Below are 12,438 nucleotides of genomic sequence, written 5' to 3'. Positions count from 1 at the left end.
TGACTAGCTTACAAGCTTTCAAGAAGGAACCTACATTCAGAGGGCGTGGAGGAAGGTAAAATCTCCACTGAGTAGTATCCAATCTGTCTAGGCAGGGCTGATAAAAGGAAATGCGGATAGATCTCTTATGATACAACAGTGAATAAATGTTATCAGGATTGATTGTGAGGGTTGGAAATATAAAGGTAGATGTTTTGTAGCAAGGAGGGGAGTGATTAACTTTCCAGTCTAGGAGCAGAGGTCCCTGGGACCATCAAGGGAGAAGAGCAGTGAGCGGGACCCTACCCAGAGAAGCAGTGATGCCCGAGATGGAGGCAGAGATGATGTGTAGAGATGGAGTAGCTGGACACTTTAAACCCAGAGGGAGAGGGGCTGTGTGCTGACGACCGGGGGGCAGGCTTGTAGTGTATACCCTTTGGTTGGTTGATGATGCATGGAGGGGATTGTAACCATAGCAATGAAACGATATACAATAGGATAAATGTGAAACTAATGTTCTCCCAGGTAAACTATCACATAATTCACAATAAAACATGAAAAAAAAAACAAAAAACAGAATGGACTACTTGATCATCAAGCAAGTCTCTTTTTATGCAATTATTTCATTGATGATTTTCACTAGAGTTGAACTCAGTGAGTTATAAATTCACTTCAAACCAGAGATTCAATTCTACCAAAGATCCAACAAACATCTCAACATATTGCCAGCTTATCAAAGGGAAAAACAAGACAAAACCAGTATCTTAAATAAGCTGAATAAATATGAGTCCTGGATATTGATCTCAATTCTAAATGTATTTGCTCTGTGACCTTGAGTAAATTGTTTAATTTCTATAAATACCAATTAGTGCATTTTAAATATGAAGGTTGGGCTAGAAAAATCAAAGTACCCTTTCAGTTCTATCAATCAGTGGATATAAAATCAATCCAATTTAAGCACTGCTTTTTTATAATACCTTATGAAGCCAAGTAAATAACTATTGCTTACAAAATCAGAGAAACTTTAAATAAACAAAATCATCAAAGTGTGATGCTACTAGTTCTCAACTTACCCAACACCTGGGTATATGAACCTTTTTTTTCTTTTAGTTGTGCCCAGCTTTGTTAAAGATACTTTTCATAAACAGTCATGGTATTCAGGTAGGACATTGACACACAACTGTTAACAGTATACAACAATTTTCAAACTCCCTTCTTCAATGGACTACAAAAATCAGAGAGCCTCGTGGCCCAAGGAAGTCTTCATCTGATGCTCTGAACAAGCAAAGTTTAAAGTGAGGGTTGACAGTTTACATTTAGCAAGCATGTTGTTTAACAATTTTTCATGAGCTGACACTGACTTTCTGAAAATGGCAGAATTACCAATCTGAAGACCCACAGTCTAAAATCAACCAAGGAACTGCTGCTCTTTTGAGGGGTGTCAATGGGATGGCACCACTGGAAAGTGCAGATTGCCTGACACATGAATAACCAGTTCTCTGAGGTCAGGTCCCAAAAGGTCTCTGGGTTTAAGAGAGTCAAGTGTACACTGAAGGCAGAAAGGGAGAAGAGGATATGAAGATGTAAAAACAAATTTTATTGTTTCCACATCACATGACATTTGTGCCAAGGTGGCTAATGTGTGTCAACGCCAGGGAATCCCTTCTCCTGGAACCAAGAGGAAGTCTCTCAAAACTAAATGGGAAAGGTGTTTGTTTCCACATCAATCCAGCTTTGGAGACACTGTTTTAGTAGCATTTGCCCCTTTCCCAAAAAACAATGAGGTGTTTTATGTGCTAACAACATAGCTTAAAAAAAAAAAGTAAAACAAAATTCTGCATTTTTATAAAACAATAAAAAATAGTATTCAAATTATACAGTCACCAGAAGTCCACAGTTACCAACGTGCACCCTTCACTTGGTTTCTCCAGCATCTTCTGTTTTCTGTGCCTGGTCTGTTTGACAACTCCATTTTCTGCAGGCTTATTCCCATCCTGGCCAGCATCAGCTTTCCCCTTCCTCCCATTGGGTACATTTTCTCTCCCTTCTTTGCAGGGCCTTTCTAGGCTTAGGCTCTGGCTTTGGAGGAGCAGGTTTAGCAGGTAAAACCACGTGGATCTCTGAGGTTCATCCTTCACCTTGGCTTTATGTCCCTTAGCATCTCCTTCAGCCTTTCTCTTGGGCGTGGTGGCTTTGGCAGTGGGGCACAGGCGCTGGGCATGGAGATGGGGCAATACATGGGCTTTGGTTGATCCAAGAGTCATTCTCGCCTCTTCTCTGTATACACTTTTTTTTTTTTTAAGTTTTTACTGTGAACTTAAAACTTAAGTGATAGTTTACATGGGAGAACATCGGCTTTACACCAGTGTTTCATTGCAATGCTCACAATCTTCACCATGTATCATCATTCAACAGCTTCCATTCCCTGTTTTTTTTGTGGGGGGGGGGGGTGATGTACCTAGAAACACTCAGGAATATATAATAATTTAAGCAACCAAATGGTACATTCTTCAAGTCTGCCCTCTGGCCACCAGCACCCAGTCCCTCTCTTCCCATGAGTCCAGAGTCCTCAGGCCTTCCCTCTCTCTCCATGACCTCAGCTCTGCCTCCATCTCTGGTAACGCTGCTTCTCTGGATAGGGTCCTGCACTCCACTTGTGCTCTTCTCCCTTGATGGACCTAGGGGCCTCTGTTTCTATACTTTAAGATTAACTACTTCCCCGTTTCTGCAACAAAACTTCTACCTGTTCTGTATGCACTTTGAAAGGTAGTGTTTATATCCTTCCGGAAAAATTCTGTACTCTTTGATTTACACCACAACAAAACGGCAGTTGGTGCATCCCGGAGGGACTCAAATCATGTTCCTTTTTCATATTCTTAGAGTCTTTGGAATAAAAAGAAGTCTGAAAGAGCAAGATCTCAGTGCTGCAGGGTTGATGGAATAAGGTTTGCCAGTGAAATACTCACAGGATAACCCTCAAAGAATAAGCAGGTAGTGTCATGACTGAAAAAAAATTCCTCAGCACAACTTTCCTGGTCCTTTTCTCACAGAAGCAGTTTTCTATTTTCTTAAAATTTCTTCAAAATAAGACCCTGTGATGAGCTGACCTCTCTACCATAAATTGAACTGGCCCAGCACATACCCTCAGAAGCCACTGTTTGACTGCACCTTTGTTTTTGTGGGCATATTAATGAGCCTAAAAGAAGTGTGTTACTAAGAGAACTTGTTTGCAGCCACTCACTGATCACAGAGACATGTTTAAACATTTTCTTGGAATAAAGCGGTGCATATATGAACTGGAACCCTGGTAGCAATGATTTTAAACATACGCTCATGTATTTGTATAGTATTTTAGTCATTAATGATGCTTTGCTTTCCATGTACCGCCTGGTCTTATTCTTACCGTACTTAATCCTCACAACTCCATTTCAATCCCTACTGCACAGATAAGGACACATCAGCACAGAGGACTTAAATAACTTGTTAGAAGTTATATTGTTATGCAAAAGAGCAAACAAGAGCTGTTCTGATAAATTTGTCTAAATAGCTTTATAAAAGCAAAGAGAACTACGTACTGTATAGACACAGACTATTTAAGAAAGTTTTTAGGGACATATAAAGCAGTCAACAGCTTTAAGAAGAACCAACTACTTCAAAAAGAATATAGTTTTAATGACATAAAGGGGATTTACCTGCTGGGAAAGAATGGTTACAGCTTCTTTATGCTTCGTATCTCTTAGGTTAACTCCATTCACTGCCAGAATAGCATCCCCAACATGGAGCCCTCCACATCTATCAGCAGGTTGCCCGGGGTGGATCTCAGAGATGAGGATTGGAACACCATGCTCTTTCCCACCCTAACAAAAACAACAAAGAGCAGAAAAATAATTTACTCTTTGAAAGGTAAAGTCACTGGTCATTCTAAATAGATATAAAATATTTTCTTAAAATATTGGGTGATATCTTATTTGTAACTTAAGCATCAGAGTAAATAAAATGATTAAAAAATCATTTTTTTAAATGATTAAAAAATGAATAAAATGATTAATTACATGTGCTTTTCTAAAACTCATTTCAGAACCACCAAAAAGAAAGAAAATCGACACATAATGAAAATTAAAAAGGTATTAATTGGTAAAACTCTTTTAGTAAAAGAGAAAGTTTAAGTCTTAGTAGTCCATAGCACTACTATAAGTGTGATGTTGTGGGTTAATGCGTCAGACTTCAAAGCCATTAGAACTGCAAGGTTGACAGTTCCAGCTCACCAGCTGCCCCTCGAAAGCCCTATATAGGGTCGCTATGGGTCAGAACTGACTCAACGGCACTTAACAAGTCACATCATTGGAGTAAGACACAGAAACAAGAGGATATTGGTATAGGAAAGATGAAGGCAGTGGAAGACACAGGGAGGAGAGCTAGAGTTAAGGTGAACAGAGGTAAACACTGTTAACTGATGGTACAGGGAAGGAATTGCAATCACTGTACTGACCCAAGTGTATAAATTGTTGAATATGGGACTGATGGTCTATTCTATAAACCTTTACTCAATTCACAATAAAAAGTTTAAGAAACAAAAAACAATAAATTGACAGTAACATGTACCTCAATTTCAGAGATGTGAAAATGTGGGGGGGAAAGCAGCAGAGTTGAAAGCAGTATTTGTTATACTTAATCACATTCTAGATTGCATTATACAATAGAACCTGTGAAAGCCAAAATCTGTGTAAATTGGAAACCTCTCAGAGAAGGAAAACTCAAATATTTTCCACTAGTAGAGAAAGAAAAGGGTAAGTTGCACCCTGTTAAAGGCAGAAAACTTTTAAAACCTGAAAACACAAGGCAGTCTCATTGAGTTACAGCTCTTGCAGGTTTCACAGTAGTTATTTATGTTTCTATGTTTCTCTATCTCTCCTTGTAGAATTTACGCTGCTTAAGAGCAGTGTATTTTAAAAAAAAGAAAAGTATGCATTCCATAAATATCTATTGGATCAACTTTTTATTTTAAGAAACATTCCTACATTAAGCAATACCAGAAACATATTAATTTATGCAATGGTTATATATTACAAAATGAAAATCAGAGCACAGCCATTTTATTCATTCATCTGGAACAAATACAGGCAAAATGACTTCAAATTTATGCACTTTATAGCTCTCAGGAATGTTGCCTAAGCTAACTGTTTATAAACACATCAAATGAAAAAAATAAAGCGTTAATATGTATCAAAAAGTCAGTGAAATTTGATTGCAAAGAGATGAGAAAAGAGCAAGAGAACACACAGAGCAGAGTAGAGAGTAAAGCAGTCTAATCTGGAGCCATTTAACGTAGAAGAAAAGAGTTCTATTTATTCCCAAAGGCTCATAGAGGCATCACAGTATACGGCACACAACTGTGACCTGGGTCAGAATGAAAATGTTAAACTGTGCTTACCAAAGGTTTACTTAGCAGTTGTTATGAAGATTTACATGCAAAACAAAATTACACAGAACATAAATAATGGTGCTGTGAGGATAAATTTGGTTGTCAGAGAAAGTGTACCCAGAATATTTTTTTTGTTCCCCAGTGATATCCAAAAAAAGAACATGCTTATACTAGATAACCACAGCAAAGGAGACTGGGAGTACTACTTCTTACTGTAATTGAAATGCCAAGGCCTTCATGATCTTCCTTAAGGAGGAGAACTTTTCTAATTGGACCAACACCTTGACTTTTCTTTAAGGAGTCTTGATCCTTATTGGGGAAAAAAAGGAGAATACAAATTACTATGTAATATACAAAAGGAGTAAAACTATGCTGTTTATTTTGCTTTTAGAATTCTTTATTAATTACCTGTACAGATTCACAGTATAGAATTAAGGAAGTATTAAAGGATAATGGAAAAGCGAAAATAGCTGTTCTGCTAATATAGTGAAATACATCATTTTCTAACCTGTTGTCAATAATTTCTATATAATATTGACACTATTTTTAAATTATACAAAAATATGCAAGAAATTATTGCAAGGAATGAATTGATGAACAATTAAGTTCAGAAAATAAAACATAGACAGCTGTCTATCTCCACTGAAAAATTTCCTAAAGATCTTCATACAGTTAAATTGAACTGAAAAACAAATTTCCAATTAGAAGATTAATTATTTTTTCACTCTTTGGTGCTCTGGAGTCTGCCTCTTAAATTAAGGATCTTGCTCTAGTGCTAATTTTTTCTCTGGTACCTTTACTTTTTCCTTCACTACTAAAATTCCTTCCCTCTTCAGCAGATACACACGTTCCAAGTGTCTTCCAACTTTAAAGTACTGACCAAGTGCAAACACAATCCAAATTTTGCCCCTTCAATTACCCATACCCTTTTTTAGCTAATACCTTTCTCCACTTTTCTGAACCTTCACACAAAGTTCATCCTCATCAAATCGATCTCTTACCTATCCCCCATATACAATGACTTAACTGGGGTTTGCCACCATCCCTCCACAGAAATTGTCTTCTCTATGGTCACTGGTAACTAAACTACATCCAATTACCACTTGTTAGGGACTCCCCTACTTGCACTCTACAGAAACCAGCAGATATTACAGACTATACTTCCTTAAAAACCTTCTATTAACTACTCTCCTATGTGGGGAGCACAGTGGTTCTGTAGGATAAGCACTGGACTGCTAAATACAAGGTTGATGATTTGAACCCATGATCTGCTCCATGAAAGAAAGATGAGGTTTTCTGCTCCTGTAAAGATTTATAGCCTCAGAAATCTTATACAGGGCCGCTGAGTCGGAACCAACTTAACAATCCTAACAACAACAGGTCGCTTATATCTGATGCTCCAGCTCAGGTTCCGATCTCTGGAGATCTACGTCCACACTTCACTGGATAAAAGTTTCCATCCTTGACCTCCTTTTCTTTTCTCCTTATGTACTTTCACTGGGTGACCTTTATCAATTCCATAGTTTCAATTATAATAGATGGATGACTTCCATAATGTTTCCTCCACTCAGACTTCTCTCCTAAATTTACGAGTCGTATGTCCAACTGGATGTATCTTGGATATCCCACTGGCACCTCAGGCACTACACACATAAAACTCAACTCGTGTTTTCTTCAAAACCATTCTTTTCCTCATCATTTCCTTTACTAGTGAATGCCAACATCCCACTCAGTTGTCCTAGTCAATTACCTAGATTTTCCTTCTCACTCAGATACTTAGCCAAAAGCATTTAGTCCCTACCTCCTACTAAGCTCTAATGCTCACTGTCCTTCCTCTCAAATTCCACTTTCTCCTGCTCTCATCATTTTCTCCTTAAGATCACTGTTGGATCTTCCTATTAAATCTCCTGAGATCACTGTTGGATCTTCCTATTAAATCTCCTTGGCTCAAATTTGGCCCTAGTCCAATATATTCTCTTTATTATACTACAATAATGTTCTAGTGTAAATCTGTTCAAGTCTACCACTATACTTAAAAGTTCTATGAATGTCAGGTTAAAGTTCAAATTCTTTAATTTCACACAGAAGAATTTTTGCCATCTGGCCACTGCCTAAAACTCTAGTTGTATAATTGGCCATTCTCACCAGTTTGTTTCTTTTATCACCCTGGCACACCCAACACAAAACTGCTTAGTTTTCTTTCTGCCCTCTCAATTTCCCAAATCAATTGGTCCTAGTTAGAAGTTAATGGGAATCACTAACAACCCAGAGAAGATAATGGTATTAGTGCTGATTGCAATCCCTATTGCTCTCTCATCAGCTTCATGTGCATATCAATTCTTCTGACAACACAGTTCACAGAGATAACACACTGTTTCACTTAGCTATGCATACTAATATATGAGAGCCACTAGGTAAGAAACACACTTTCATTACATTAAGGTTCATATCAAGGAACTGTTGTAAAGAATTTAGTAAAGATTTACCAGGATAGAAAAGAAACCTGTACAATGGTGGCTACAGAAGTATACAAGTAAGACAACGATCTCAAAGTCCATCATAACTGAAGACCAAACAAGTGTAAATGCTAGGTCAAAATCTACGTTTGTTTTTGTTATTGGTGCATGACTTCAAGTAGATTCCAACTCACAGTGACCCTATAAGTCAGAGTAGAATTGGCCTGGAGGGTTTCTTAGGCTATAATCTTTATAGTAGATCATGTGGTCTTCTTTTATGGAGTTGTCACTGGGTTCAAATCTCTGACCTTTTGGTTAACAGGCAAGTGCTTAACCACTGCACCTCCAGGGCTCCTTTAGTTACCAAAATTCCTTTATAAGGTTACTCAAAAATATTTGGTAATTGATCACTATGACCACACTCTAAGCTTAGCTTAAGACAAATGTAAGCATACCCAGTCATGATCCAAAATACTACACCAGGATGTCAGCTAGCCCAGGCTGTCTTCAGAAATAGCACTCTCAGGGCATTAGTAAGTCTCTGAAGAGCTACTGAAATTTCTAATGGTTAATGAAATTTAAATTCTGTATTTGTTTCAAATAAATTTAATTCCATTTTCACTTTTTTAAGTAAAGGTTTTAAATAGTTGGTGTGGCACAGTAGGATCAGCACTGGACTGAGAACCACAAGTTGGCAGTTCAAACCCACCAGTTGTTCCTTGGGAATCCTATACAGGGTCGCAATGCATCGGACTGCACTTAACAACAGCATAAAAAGAGAATAGAAAGTATTTTAATTAAAGAGAAAAAGAAGAGGTTGAGTGGGAAGTGGTATCCAAGCAAACCTACGTGGCCTGGTGGTGCTTGCATTGGTCGTTTCAGGTCATTCCGTCCTCTACAGGCTCTGATAACAGTTTTGTGACGATGCAAATGTATTTCAGCTTCTAACTGGTTCCAAAGTTTATCATGAGCAGGTCCCTTCATGTCTCGTCCTAGGAGCTGTATTTGTTGGACCCTTCACATTGGGGGAAAAGTTAATTCACTTAGTTTCTTATTATACTCACCAAAGAGAGAATTCTGAAGAATCACTGAACATCACCAGTTCTTGCAAAAAGCTCAATTAGTAATAAAACTAATACTCAGGAACTTCCTGAGATAGCTCAGATTTACAATGATTTCAAAAGGATAAGTCTTCAAGGGACTTATTTTTAAAAAAATAATAAAAAGGAATAAATGAGGCTTCCTTGAGTCATATACTTAATTTATGAGATTAGTAACAATTACTATGTGATGCATCTCCAATCAATGTAGGTCACTGAACTCAGCCAGGTATTATTAACGAGTAACCTTTAGATGAGATTTACTATATAAAAAAAAAGTTTTATTGGAAGGTTTCTTTTTACAAAATGATTACTGTAAATATGGTTTTAAAAAAAATGTATACTTCAAAGAGATATAAATTGTTTTTATTTGTTCCACATCAGTTCTCAATGTGTCATTAAAACATTGAGCAGAAAATGATTTAGTACTAACAACAAATCACCAAAGCTTATGAATAACTTACTTTAAAAAATGAAAGCAACAGAACCTGTGTATTATAATATTACTCTCATAAACATAATTACAACATGTTTTCCTGAGGGACAAGAAAGATGGGGATTTTAATGGTCATAGACAGAATTCCTCATGGAAATTCTGATGTACATATAAACATCAGCTATTATGGCGTCAAGGCAAGAATAGCTGAAAAATGCTGCTCTATAGATTTGCTAGTATTTCACAGTAAGTTACTATTTATGTGTGTGTGTAAACAGTTACACATATTTAATATTGATAAGTAAATCTTTAATAAATAATACTATCAATATTCATTTAATAAGCGCAAATTACAACCAACTTAAAAATGTTTCTTAGGACAAAGATGAATGTTCCATTTAGCACACAAGATGACCCTGTTAAGCACCATTCTGTCACCTAGGAGGTACCGGGCACCCATTGTTCACACACCTTCCTGCCAGCTCCTTATCTAGGTACTTGGCGGCTAGTCTAGCCCCATACACTTCAGCCTGGAGAACAGCTATGTGTCTGCGGAGGGCTTCATTCTCTTTTCTCAACAATTTCACTTCAGCTTCCAGTTGAGCTTCTTTCATTTTTTCTTTTTTGTTTGCTTCAAGCTCTCTCTCCTATTGTGATTAAAAAAATAAATAATAAATATAATATATATATATATACACACACACAAAATGAAAAAGACTCTTCAGTTCATGTTCTTTAAAATACACAAAGGCACACAATTTATAATACTGACAATGAAAGCATATGATAAAAACTGCCACTTCACTACAATAAAATGGAACACAGAGACTTAGACCCCTTTTTTTCTCCTAGTACCATGAAGTCTAGAAAGCACTTTGAGATCACTGCATGCCGTAGAGCACCCTGATAACTGGGGCAGAAAGAGAAGTCATCTTTTCTAAGCCAACATTATTACATGTTAAAAGGTACAGTTTCAATGGATAATTGAACCTGTCTTCAATTTATTTTCTAAAAATGACTCACTTTGGTGGTTAGGTCCAAACATTAAAATGATTTCAATACAATAATTAAAAAAAAAAAAAAGTCAACATCATTCAGTTACAGATGTATTTTATAGCTAAATTACCTTGGAGGGCTGTAAGAAACTTACAAGCCATAAATAAAAAGAAGCATTTCTCATTCTTTTAAGACATGTTATGCTCATGAAGAAATACTGGTAATAGTGGCACTAAAACATTTAAACATTGAAAAATTTCACTACATAAGCATATCTTTAGCAGAGGTTATCAGAGAACTTTGGGGTATGGCCTATCCATTTGTCTATATGTTAAAATGGATGTAGAACTACTTTCTCAGGAAAATACTGGCTTTCATCACCTCCAAAGAGGTAGGATACACATCTATTCTTAACTTTCATAATAGGATTCTATTCTAAGCTCCACTTGATGGGTAGTACAAATAGGTGTTAGAGATCACAGGCTCAAGATCTTTTGTCATCAAATTTGTATCACAAACTTACATGTGATAAATATTGTTCAGCTTATCTTTGTAAAAGTATTATCTGTCTAGTCCTATAAATCAAGACTTACACATTTAAATGCCTTCGGATCCAAACACAAAACAGTCAGATAGGTACAAGACAAAGTATGAGTAGACAATAGAAGGTACAAAATAGTACTTTAAGGTAATCAAGTTCAAATTCACACAACACACACAAACTATATGGCCAAACAAAACCCTTCTGAGATGTGAATAAGGTCAGATGTTGAAAGATACTTTGGTGTTACTTTTGGATCAAGAAGACCACTGAAATAATACAAATTTGCATTTATCCTTAGTAGAACTGCTTTTACTGACTTATAGAAATAAAAGGCCTTGTGAAAATATGGTGATATATGTTAATGGCATGTGGAAGGTATTGTTCACTATACCACAGTGTCCCCTTTATGAGCGTTTAAATAAAATCTACCCTAGCATCAAGAAAAAATGTTTCTCGTGAGCAAATTATTATATATATATATATATATATATTTGGCATAGGTACCCTGTACAGGGTCGCTATGGGTCGGAACCGACTCTATGGCACTTAACAACAACAACAACTGCTTACTGTACTGTACTTATCAGTTCTCTTTTTATTCTGAATACTGAGAAGCTGAGAATGAATTTAAGCATATTTCTAGCAATTCATGAAATATATTTTGGTACCACTTTAACCACCTGCCTTGCTCTACTGTTTGTCCAATATCAATATGTAATATATATATTCAAATATAAGGCAATGAATACTATAATCTTAAAACACACATATATACACAAAATAAATGCAAGGTACAGAAAATTATCAAATGTTGGATACATTTACCACTTGCTTGCCTAAAATATTTGCTATTCTATATGTGGCAAATAGAAAGATGATTAGCAGGCTTTTCTGACCTCTGTACAACATATAACCATTAGAACACTTTTTAGATATTGTTTTTAAAGGTTTTGAAGTATAATCTCAAATACTCCTATACATTTGAATCTATAAAAAACACAATTTATTTCATAATTGATTTTCAAAAGGAGAGGTTCTCAGTTCCAAAGAAATCACAATTTCAGTAAAATAAACAAAATTCTCTTTTATGGTATTAATTGAGATTAATGCTGTTTGATTTAGAACCAGAGTTCATAGGAGACAGAGTTGTTTGGTTTATGGGATAAATTTTCTGTTGAGGATTATCTACTTTCAATAACTTTGATGAGCTATTTAATCTATAATTATGAAGTCTGAGAAACACATTACACTACCACTTTATTTTAATGATTCAAACCCCTAAAAAGCCTATAATTCTTCTGCCTAAAATTAGCAGAGGGAAGTACAAACAGGATTAAAAGAACTGAATTTAATCACTTCTAAATTTAAAGAAAACATTATTTTTCTTAGTTAACCTGTTTTTTTTAAATTAGGCACTATCCAAGAAGCTCACTTTGTATTTAGATAACCAAACAGTATACTTTCAAAAGAAATAAAGCTATAAGACAAGCTGGAAGTTAATTAGG

At 36.1% G+C, this 12,438-nt stretch overlaps 1 protein-coding gene across 4 annotated transcripts in view; it reads right to left on the bottom strand.

The window, feature by feature from the left end:
* GOPC (golgi-associated PDZ and coiled-coil motif containing) overlaps positions 1 to 12,438 on the bottom strand; it is a 60,916-nt gene that overhangs the window by 10,166 nt on the left and 38,312 nt on the right. For 2 of the 4 annotated variants that reach the window (XM_006839894.1, XM_006839893.1), the window contains 4 exons: positions 9,865 to 10,040; positions 8,707 to 8,872; positions 5,615 to 5,710; positions 3,672 to 3,836 (listed from right to left, as the gene is read on the bottom strand). In XM_006839894.1, the coding sequence (XP_006839957.1) occupies positions 3,672 to 3,836; positions 5,615 to 5,710; positions 8,707 to 8,872; positions 9,865 to 10,040 (603 nt within the window). The remainder of the gene's footprint in view (positions 1 to 3,671; positions 3,837 to 5,614; positions 5,711 to 8,706; positions 8,873 to 9,864; positions 10,041 to 12,438) is intronic. The other 2 variants (XM_006839895.1, XM_006839896.1) reach the window with 2 other exon arrangements.

The sequence above is a fragment of the Chrysochloris asiatica genome, unplaced genomic scaffold (genome assembly GCF_000296735.1).
Source record: "Chrysochloris asiatica unplaced genomic scaffold, ChrAsi1.0 scaffold00027, whole genome shotgun sequence".
Lineage (NCBI taxonomy): Eukaryota > Metazoa > Chordata > Mammalia > Afrosoricida > Chrysochloridae > Chrysochloris > Chrysochloris asiatica.
The sequence above is the reverse complement of the archived record's forward strand: the minus strand, read 5'-3'. Positions and strand labels throughout refer to the sequence as shown.